The 10,975-nt window shown below is 48.6% G+C and overlaps 2 protein-coding genes across 4 annotated transcripts; both read left to right on the forward strand.

Moving 5' to 3' along the window:
- Positions 1-7: 7 nt before the first annotated feature.
- Positions 8-4,241, forward strand: LOC130391614 (lysosomal thioesterase PPT2-like). 2 transcript variants are annotated; one of them, XM_056601835.1, is made up of 9 exons: positions 8-194; positions 298-562; positions 1,276-1,429; positions 1,682-1,777; positions 2,459-2,566; positions 2,834-2,917; positions 3,191-3,275; positions 3,790-3,844; positions 3,978-4,241. In XM_056601835.1, the coding sequence occupies exons 2-9, from the start codon at positions 401-403 to the stop codon at positions 4,119-4,121; spliced, it is 888 nt and encodes a 295-aa protein (XP_056457810.1). In that variant the 5' UTR covers positions 8-194; positions 298-400; the 3' UTR covers positions 4,122-4,241. The 2 variants fall into 2 exon arrangements, with proteins under 2 accessions (XP_056457810.1, XP_056457811.1); XM_056601836.1 differs by having other exon boundaries at positions 8-562; positions 3,978-4,229.
- Positions 4,242-4,464: 223 nt separating this feature from the next.
- Positions 4,465-10,828, forward strand: si:ch73-95l15.5 (uncharacterized). 2 transcript variants are annotated; one of them, XM_056601834.1, is made up of 9 exons: positions 4,465-4,568; positions 5,325-5,522; positions 6,301-7,331; positions 7,425-7,568; positions 8,289-8,435; positions 8,532-8,699; positions 9,047-9,211; positions 9,799-10,026; positions 10,558-10,828. In XM_056601834.1, exons 2-9 carry the CDS (start codon positions 5,339-5,341, stop codon positions 10,651-10,653), a joined length of 2,163 nt encoding a protein of 720 aa, XP_056457809.1. In that variant the 5' UTR covers positions 4,465-4,568; positions 5,325-5,338; the 3' UTR covers positions 10,654-10,828. The 2 variants fall into 2 exon arrangements, with proteins under 2 accessions (XP_056457809.1, XP_056457808.1); XM_056601833.1 differs by having other exon boundaries at positions 4,466-4,568; positions 9,020-9,211; positions 10,558-10,827.
- The last annotated feature ends 147 nt before the right edge of the window (positions 10,829-10,975 follow it).

The following is a 10,975-nucleotide window of genomic DNA, read 5'->3' on the forward strand; positions in this document are numbered from 1 at the left end:
GAATACACCCAACCCATGGTTCCTGTTTCACCGCTCTACAATCAGACCAACCAAACGTGAGGCTCATCTGACAAGACAAGAGAAGCCCTGTAGGAATTCGCCGACAGTGGCAAACTCACCGTCGCCTGTTGAATATGGAATAAACACAAAAGTTGCTAATAAGCGGAATTATTGCAAATGTTTTGTCAATAAATGTAAGAACAACATTTGAGTCTGAATACATGGTTGCGGTAACGATGGCAAGCATGGGGGAAGTACACTATCGGTGTACTAATTTAAGTTCCTTACATTCTCCAGCATCGACACATGATAACCTCAGCTTCAGTGATAACCTCTTATCAGCTTCAGTGATCAGAGGTTTCTCGGCCCGGAGCTTTACCGACCAGGGTGGTTTGCGACGATGCGAGTGTTCGTGATGATGGTGATGATGATGCTGCTGGTCGGGGTGGGGGTTGTGGTGTTAGGGTCTGGCAGGTCAAAAGGCTACAGGCCCGTAGTGATTGTTCACGGTATCTTCGATGGACCGAAGCAGTTCAGAATGCTGTCTCGCTTCATAAAACAGGTAAATATCATTTCAAAATAAAAAATGCGATTTGGACCACTTTGGTCTGTTTGTTAACATAAATCTTGTTCCTTGTTTTTTTAATCATAATGTCACTTGACCTATTATTTTGTCAAAAGTTGTAACCCAAAATCAAGTAGACGCAACAGTTGTAAAATATGTCCCCTTGCCATTACTATCAAAAACTAAAGCATTTACAATACTACACAATACTACATTTAAAAATAAAAAACATAGCAAAGCTATGAAAGAAAGTAATGATTATCCTATTCATCAAGTCAGGGACTGCCGACTAACCTTCGTTATTGTCAGCCACACCAAATTTGCATCCCTGCTCTCTTTATAACATAAACTGTATCTTCTTCAAACTTCTGCTTTTATATTTCTTTTTTTTCGTTATGTAGACTAGGCCTATGTATTCATCCTTAAATGTTACCATGAATTCGTTGAAGACAGATAACTGACAACATCATTTCGTCGGAACTGGTCAGGATCAAGAAGTGAAACCATAGAATCTGTTTCACACAGAACTGAGAGATAGTTTACCTATAGGCAGTAGCAGTAGTCATTATTTGTTCCTCACAGTCTGGTACAACATGGAGCCGAGATTCAGTTGCTGAACCCGATGGATTAAGTGTGTGTGTGTGTGTGTGTGTGTGTGTGTGTGTGTGTGTGTGTGTGTGTGTGTGTGCGTGTGCGTGTGTGTGTGTCAGGCCCACCCTGGTACAGAGGTGGTGACATTAGCCCTGTATGACTACATGTCCAGTCTGCATCCGCTGTGGCAGCAGGTTGGAAGCTTCAGCAGAGCCTTGACCTCCATCATGAGTCGCTCCCCCGCTGGGGTACACCTGCTCTGCTTCTCTCAAGGTACACACACACACACACACACACACACACACACACACACACACACACACACACACACACACACACACACACACACACACACACACACACACACACACACACACGCACCTATATAAAGTCACGTTATTTAATAATTCAAATTGCCTGCCATCCTTTCCTCAATACACGAATAGTAAACCTTTGACCTGGAATCCTACGAAGTACGTGTGGTCGCCTGTCTGTCTGTCTGTCTGTCTGTCATCATCTCTCCAGGAGGTCTGATATGTCGGGCGTTGCTCCACACCCTTCCGCACCACAACGTCCACTCCTTCATCTCCTTGTCTTCCCCTCAGGCTGGCCAGTACGGAGGTCTGTTTACACCACCACACCACGTAGATAACAACATGAACACAACCTAGAGACCCACCTCATCTCACAATATCCGTAGTGGGACCAGTTTTGTGGTTTTAACACGTTGACTTGTGTTGTGAGGCGATCCATGGCCGATAACGAAATACAATCATACTAACATTGACCTTATTCCTGTTGCTAGGTGGAACTCTCAGGTTTTTAATCCTAGTTTTGTATGTACTATTCTACCCTCCAAAGCCAAAATCTTTCGTAGCTTTGCTATCAATTGAGAAAAGATTCAGTCAAGGCTTTTTTGATGGTCCCATTGTGTTATAATAAGATAAATGAAAATACTATTCAGAAACAATGATTAAATTCAGTAAATCAATCCAAAATTCCATATATTTCTGACCTATGACCTCGAGCTTAGTCTGTTCTCAGCATCAATTGTAATTCTCCTGGTGTCTGGATGACAGCATCTAAAAATAATCAAACCTACCACTAGACTGAGCAGTTTTCATCTCTCTGTAAACACCTGTTACCTGTGGTGTAACTCTTTCTTCCAGTGTTTCTTAAACTTTGTAATGAGTGTGGTTTGGTTTGAGCGGTGGCTGGGTTTAACAGACAAACCGACAAATGGTGCGGTTGGTTGGGTTCAACAGACAAACTGAAATTGTCATTTTTTGGCCCCGCCCCCAGACACCCACTACCTGCGCTGGCTGTTCCCTGAGCGCTTGAAGAGGAACGTCTTCCACATGTGCTACAACCACTTTGGCCAGAAGATTTCCATCTGCGACTACTGGAACGGTAATTATCTCCTGCCCGAGTCCTTCGCCTTGAGAAACGCTAGCTGTTTTGATTCTAACAGGACGTTCTCCTCCCCCATACCCTCACCACTGAGAACCCTACCTGTTCTGTATGTAACCAGACGTTCTCCAGGAGAACGTCTGGTTACAAACAGAACAGGTAGGGTTCTCAGTGGTGAGGGTCTGGGAAGGAGAAGTTCTCCTCCCCAGACCCTCCCCACTGAGAACCCTACCTGTTCTGTTTGTAACCAGTCGTTCTCCTCCTCAGACCCTCACCACAGAGCACGCTACCTAGCGAGGAGCAGCTTCCTGCCCCTCATCAACGCGGAACGTCACCACGCTCTGGCCCAACGTAAAGCACGCATCACACTTCCCTTTAATTTACTCTGATTTACTCTGCAAAAGCAGTTGACACATTTAATGGAGGAAGTAACAAAGTAATTAAAGGTAAAAAAACAAGGTACAAGAAGAGTAAAAAAAAATTGGAAGGGATACTATTCAACATAATCTACGAAAAGTGCATGCCACTTTTAATGTCAAACCTGAAGGTATCATTTATCCTATATCTTTTATCCGACATCGTATTTCCCACCACTGCTCATCTCTCTCTCCTCCTCATTGACAGAGTGGAAGGAGAACTTCCTCCGCATCAGGAAGCTTGTGCTGATTGGTGGACCAGACGATGATGTCATCACACCTTGGCAGTCCAGGTAACCGTCTGACCTCCGACCTTTGACCTTGAACCACAGCCTGGAGTTGTCACTCAGCAGACTGGACCGGTCAATCAGCAGATGTTAAATGATGGGCTATAGAAAATAATTGTACAATTATCTCCGATATAATAAACAAAGTAACAGATTCATAATTGTCAAATTTAGCATTCAATTGTAAAATACTGGTAAAACATGTAGTAAGACTGAAGTCAGCTTATAGTTTATAGCTAACTTAATAGGTTAGATATTGTTGGTTAGTTGGCTAGCATTGGTTTGTTTGTTAGTGTTGATTAGCTGGGTAGCATTAGTTGGTAGCTAGCATGGGTTAGTAAAGTGGCATTGATCTGCTGACCAACGTTTGTGAGCTACATAGCTAGCATTTGGCTGTTATTTCTTTAGCTAGTGTTGGTTAGCTAGCTTGAGTTGTTAAGCTCCATAGTGTTGGCAGCCAGCTCGTGTCAGTGAGCGTTGTTTAGTTTGCATTGTAATGTGATGTGTTTCATGTCTCCAGTCATTTCGGGTTCTACGATGGTCAGGAGAACATTGTGGACATGAGAAACCAGGATGTGAGTTGTTGAAGTTATAATTCTTGTATTTATGTATTAAACACGTGGCATGTTATTCAAGCCATACTATTACAGATAGGCCTAGTAAGTGTTTTTAAGCAGTACTACCACATGTATCATTTGTTTTCATCAGTACTACAAGGAGGATGGCTTTGGGCTGAAGACCCTGGATGGTCGTGGTGGTGTAGAGTTGTGTCAGTACTCTGGGGTCAAGCATGTGGCCTGGCACTCCAACTACAGTGTCTTCACTGGCTGCATAAAGCCCTGGCTCACCTGAGGAGCTACACCTGTCCTCTACACCTTTCTTCAATGTTTAACTTTGGATGTAGCATAAAATACAATTGTCATTTGTAAGGTTTAGATTACTTTACTAATTTTTCCTATTTAATAAAACATTTTATGAACTTTGCCTTATTTTTTATGTCCGCTGAAATTTTGATGCGTATTAATTTTTTTACCTTTCAACCATGAATTTGAAAAAAACGTCCAAAAGTAACTTATTTTTGGTGAGTCAACCCTACATCATTTCAGACGATTCGTTATACAACGACGAACTGCCGCTGCGCGTCCCTGCTGGCTAAATGTTGAATCATTACATAACATGAAATAAAAGATTATTTCGTTCTGAATGCTCAACAGCTGCTGACGCTCATAGCAGGTAGGGCCGGTGACGTCATCAAGGTAGCTTCCTCTTGTGGCTGCGCGCTCAGCTCCTGGTGTTGTGGTAAGAAACTCATTTTATTCTTTGATATGGTCTAATATGACCGAATAAAGCTTAAGTTAAGCGTCTTATATAACTATTCCAATCACCTTTAATCGACTTTGAATAACTTCGTCGCTTTAATCCGACCGTTGAATTTGAATCTCGTCGAGTCGCGGAACTGGATTTATTTGGTAGACATGATATCAAACTTCTTAAAGTGTTGCATTACAACGACAACATCTACACGGTTATAAAAAACGACTTCTTGTGTAATGGTGAGGTGGAATATGGATAACGTTTAACTTTGGTCGTATCATGGGCGGAATCGCTACAGATAGACTTCTGAAAATAGCCCCAGATCCACGGCGTAATGTAATGTTATGGCTCAGTGGGACCAGGATAAAAGCTGTTCCGTAAACGTAGAGCTGGAAGCTTGTCAAGTCACTAGTCTCAACAGTACTCGGTGTTTGGGAGGTGTCATACATTATTTGGGCGAAAGCTTTGTGACTTTGTGGTAAAAAAATTGAGTTTAGAGCGGAAAGTTAAAAAGTTGCACACGGGACGTTTCGTGCTGACAGCGTGGCTCGACGTGACCGCGCTGACAGTTCCCGGCGCGCGCCTGCGGACAGACCGATGTACCGATATAATTTCCTTTCATAACAAACTTACAGACTGTCTTAACTTAGTGACGGACAGACATAACCTTTTGACAGACGGAAATAGCCCACTAACATAACTCATAGATATCATTTGGTGTGTATGTGTGTGTGTGTTCAGGGTTCCAGGCTGCGATGTCCTCCAGAGGCGTGTGTGAGGAGTGCTGCGTGTGTGGCGGACCCCTCCAGGGGAACCAACGACGATGGCTGTTTGCCGGTCAGAACCGACGCGGGGGCAGCAGGGCTCCAACTCCCACTCCTTCGGAGTCCCAGAGAGGGGGGAGATCAGCCTCATCATCCTTACAGAACAGCCCCTGGAGTGAGTACTACACTTGTAACAACAGATCACGAGACCCAGTCTTTACAGAACGTACACTTCACCAAATGAACTGATTCCTTTGACAAAATGTTTTTTCGGAGGAATGAAGCCACATCTGAAAACCAAGGTTCTGTGTTGGAGTGTTCTTTGGTCTCTTTCTGCTTTAGTTTGTAGTTTTGTAACCGATTTGGGTATCAGAGCTTTCTGGTTTCTGTTTGTAGTCAAAGTTGCATTGACCAATCCGGTCCGTGTGGAGAGCAACAAAACCTCGGACCCCATCGGCTAGCATCTGACCACGATGAAGCTTTATATTGGCGTTGATATCTGTTCATAAATATTTCCATGTTGTCTGGACCTGAAACGCCAATAAAAACGACTGAAAAGTAGTTTTTATTGGTCGATATCCAATGATTACCGAGACTTGAAGCAATCATGAGGTGATGTTCATGAAGCGGTGACGTTCATGAAGCGGTGACGTTCATGAAGCGGTGACGTTCATGAAGCGGTGACGTTCATGAAGCGGTGACGTTCATGAAGCGGTGACGTTCATGAAGGCGTGATGTTCATGAAGTGGTGACGTTCATGAAGCGGTGACGTTTATGAAGGGGTGACGTTCATGAAGCGGTGACGTTCATGAAGCGGTGACGTTCATGAAGCGGTGACGTTCATGAAGCGGTGACGTTCATGAAGGCGTGATGTTCATGAAGCGGTGACGTTCATGAAGCGGTGTCGTTCATGAAGCGGTGATGTTCATGAAGGGGTGATGCTGTGTCTCCAGGTAGCTCGTGGTCTCTGGGCTCCTCGGCCTCGCTCTCCCGGTACCAGCTGGCTCTGAGCTCCCCCGCCAAGGGCCTGGACCTGCTCGCCGTGCTGAGCCACATCCTGGGTCGGACCGTACCACGGGGCGGCAGCCGCGGGGAGTTCCTGTGCGGTAAATGCGTGGCCATCCTGGAGCGAGTCTTCAAGTTCGACTCTGTGATCGCCCGCGTCAAGGTGCTCTCCTCGGAGCGCCTGCAGAAGCTGAGGGAGCAGCGAGACCGCATGGGCTCCTGGGTCCGCTATGCGTACGGCCGGGGCCCGGCGGGGGAAGGGGAGGGGCCCGGCGGCGGTGGCGGCGGCGGCGAGGAGGACGAGGACGGCGAGGGGCCGGGGTACAGGGAGATGCTGCAGGACAACATGTCCCTGTCGGAGTACGAGTGCTGGTCGGAGCGCTGGGACACCTGCCCCCACTTCGTCCGCACCGGCAAGCGCTGTGGGCGGGGCCCGGGCTGCGAGGGCTGCGATTCGCTGCGCGTGTCCGACTCGGACTACGAGTCGGTGTGCGGCGTCCCCCGCCACCTCCCGCCCCACGTGACCTCCTCGCTGGCCCTGTCCCGGAACAAGTCGAACAGCATGCCCCTGCGCTGGTCCAGCCAGGCCTCGCTGGGCGGCTCCTCCCTCTCCTCGAGCCCCAGCTCCAGGACCAAGTCCGTCCAGTCGCTGGACTCCCTGGACAACGGAGGCGGCGGCGGCGGTGGCGTGGACCCGTTTGACGGACCTGACGGCTACGTGGACCTGCTGCTCAAAGAGCTGAAGAACCTGGAGGGCAAGCCGGTCTGCTCGCCCTCAGGCAGTAGGATCCCCCTCCTGGACAGGAGCGAAGGCCGCCCTCCCCATCCGAAGGGAGCGCCGGTGGAGTCGTACACGGTGAACCGGAAGCTGAGCTTCGAGGAGAACGGACAGAACGGACGGGACGGGCAGAAGAAGGACAAGGGGACGAGGGATGTTGCCCTGGATCTGGCTGATGACTTCCTGCCTCTCCATCTCCAGGTGAGCCCTCCCCTACATTGCGTGTTATCTTTCTCTACGCTGTTCCTCCTTCCTGTTCCTCGTTACTGGTGCTGACGCTGTCTTTCCTGCCAGGGGGCTGCCGGGCGGCTGCAGCAGGCCCTCGGGCAGCTGGGAGGGCGGCTGGACGAGGTCCTGATCCAGACCCAGTCTGCCCAGCTGGGACCTCCAGGGGACTCTGAACCCCCACAGAACCCGGGGATCAACGGCTCAGAACAGGTAGGGCCAGTCTTTAAAAGGCCTGGGTATTATTAAATCAATACTGGCGTACTGTTTGCACAGACGAAATGGCAGTTAACGGACAAATTGAACCATCCACCATCCGCATCGTGCTTTTATCGCTGCAGTGTGCACAGGGTACTCTAAAGAACTAGTCAAGCTCGGAGCGACCCACGACATTAGACAAGAGCCCCCGCATAGCAGGGACTATGGCGTGCGCTGTGTTCGCTGTATTGGACACCAGTTCCACAGCTTATGCGAACAGGGTTTTCATTTGAAGTGCATTGGGTCCTCGATAGCTTTGAGGAGATGAGCCGCAGCAGTAAGTGGTGGATCAGGAGGAGGGTCCATCGCGTTACCGCGCTTCTGCTTCCACTGGGGTGGTTGGCAATCATGTACCAGTTCGATTTTTAATGTGAACTTTATTGTTGATAGACGTTCTGGTTAGATTACAACTGACATTACAGACATGCAACTTATATTGTATGTATTATTGTTTGTTTTGAAATGGAGCTACAGAGCCGAGTACACGTTTTGTGGATCGGCGGTCTCAGCTGTGGTGCTTTATGGATTTAACTAGAACGGGTGTCTAACCTTGTCTCAATTGAACCCATCTTAACTCTCCTGGACACTCTTTGACCCCTTCCCAGTCTCTCTCGCTCTCACACACATTCCGTCTCTCATTCTAAGACTGATGACGTCGTGACGTGTGCTCTGCAGGTGTGGCTGGCGACGCTGCGCTCTGACTGCCGGGCAGGGTGGAGGGTGGAGAGGGAGATGGAGGAGATGAGGAGGGTGGGGCGAGAGAGAGACGGGGACCTGCACACCCTCTCTACCGTGCTGCAGTACAACCAGGACCTGATCAATGTAACGCACACGCACACACACACACACCCCTTAATAACATGTAAATATATGATACTATATGTAGCATCGTATCATGTGTATTATATGTACCTTCAGGACCTTCGTCTGACCCTCCGAGAGAAGGACGGGGTTCAGGAGGAGTGGGAGAAGGAGAGGGAGGTGTGGAGGAGCCGAGAGGAGGCGCTCACTGCCCTGCTGCGGGAGAAGGAGGCTCTGCTCCTCCGCCAGAAGGTGGTGCTAGAGTGCTCCCACAGGGAGGTCCTGGTGAGAAGACGCGCTCCTGTTTTGATGGTTAAAGCCTGATCCTGTTCAATCCTAATCCGGTTTGAATGATTTAACCCTAATCCTGGGTCTTTATAATCCTGGTTAAATGCCTTAATCCTAATCCTGTTGTAACTCATGCTCCTGTATTGATGGTTAAATCCTGATCCTGTTCAATCCTAATCCGGTTTCAATGATTTAACCCTAATCCTGAGTCCTTATAATCCTGGTTAAATGCTTTAATCCTAATCCTGTTGTAATTCTTTTATATTCATCTGTAGCGATTATTTTAATGATTTACCCAAACCCCCGTCTTTCTTCAGGAGCTGACAAACTCTGTGATTGGACAGGGGATGTCAGGGGGCGGAGCGGAAGTGGCCTTAGCCAATCAGCTGAGGGAGAAGGAGGTCTTGCTGACGGCGTGTCTGAAGGACAGAGAGGACATCAGTACCACCTTGTGGAAGGAAATCAACAAGATGTCTGCTGCTCTGCAGGAACATTCTGAAATACACAAGGTGATACACGACACAAATACACGACACAACTTTGAAACCGCTTTGCAGGCCCCTCCTAGGGTCCGACACTAGCCCCTCCTAGGGTCCGACACTAGCCCCTCCTAGGGTCCGACACTAGCCCCTCCTAGGGTCCGACGCTAGCCCCTCCTAGGGTCCGACGCTAGCCCCTCCTAGGGTCCGACACTAGCCCCTCCTAGGGTCAGACGCTAGCCCCTCCTAGGGTCCGACGCTAGCCCCTCCTAGGGTCAGACGCTAGCCCCTCCTAGGGTCCGACGCTAGCCCCTCCTAGGGTCCGACGCTAGCCCCTCCTAGGGTCCGACGCTAGCCCCTCCTAGGGTCAGACGCTAGCCCCTCCTAGGGTCCGACGCTAGCCCCTCCTAGGGTCTGACACTAGCCCCTCCTAGGGTCCGACACCAGCCCCCCCTAGGGTCAGACACTAGCCCCTCCTAGGGTCCGACGCTAGCCCCTCCTAGGGTCAGACGCTAGCCCCTCCTAGGGTCCGACACTAGCCCCTCCTAGGGTCCGAAAGACAAGATGAACCACTTGGTTAATTTTTTTCCTGATTCCTCCTTTTGCCCTCCATCCAGAAACAGAGGGAGTGCCGCAGTGTGGCGATAGGAGGAGGGGAGCAGAGGGAGGAGGAGCCGAGAGAGGTGGAGGAGGAGGAGCGGAGGAGGGAGGAGAGCCGAGAGCGGCGTGGGCTTGAGCGGGAGCTGAAGGAGGTGCAGCGCAGCTTGGAGAGGGAGAAGGAGGAGCGAGAGAGGGAGGAGAGGAGACTGAACGAGGCTCTGGAGATGAGAGACAGGCTGATAGAGGTAAACGTCACACACAACACCACGACTTCAACACCCTCTTTTAACACACGCTACAACTAGCATACGCCAACACAACACACGCTAACAACCTACATGCTAACATTGCACACGCTACAACAATCAGGCGCTAAAGGCTGAATTACCTTTTGGCATTAGAAGGAATTTACAAGTTCTTACGTTTGTTCGGATACACCGACTGCTTTCCAGCAGTAAACTTCTTGATATTGGTTACTTGTTCTCTTGATTCTGTTTCTGGAGTACCTCATTGTTATGTACATTTGGGGTTTGATTATTATTTTTTACTGCTCCATGGTGTACACGTTTATGTGACGTAAAGGTGTAAATGCAGGTTGCTCTGCAGAGATCTCCCTGAGATAATTAAGATCTCTGAGTCAACGTGCTGTACTCAAAGCTGTAAATCCATCTTAAAATATCAAACGCTACACCTACCACCCCATAACATGACGCACACTTTACAACTTCTTGGATTTCCTTTGCTGATCTCGATCCATTGTTTTTACTTTGCCGCAGAAAATCTTGTGGGATTCAGCGGAGAGGGACCGACTCTTTAGAGACGTGCAACAAAATCTGCTGAATACATCGGGATCTGCTGTTCAATACACTTAAGAAGGTTATTCTACTCATGAAGTCACTTTAGCAAGTGCTAACATACTTTATTATAGTTACTTACAGTACTGAACTCTATAATTAAATAATTTGCACATTCAATTTATTTAGGGACTGTTGGACGGGACAGTTGGATTGGGACTGTTGGATGGGGACTGTTGGATGGGGACTGTTGGATGGGGACTGTTGGATGGGACTGTTGGATGGGGAGTGTTGGATGGGACTGTTGGATGGGGAGTGTTGGATGGGGACTGTTGGATGGGGACTGTTGGATGGGGACTGTTGGATGGGACTGTTGGATGGGGACTGTTGGTTGGGTCTG

This window comes from Gadus chalcogrammus, chromosome 11 (assembly GCF_026213295.1).
Source record: "Gadus chalcogrammus isolate NIFS_2021 chromosome 11, NIFS_Gcha_1.0, whole genome shotgun sequence".
Classification (NCBI taxonomy): domain Eukaryota; kingdom Metazoa; phylum Chordata; class Actinopteri; order Gadiformes; family Gadidae; genus Gadus; species Gadus chalcogrammus.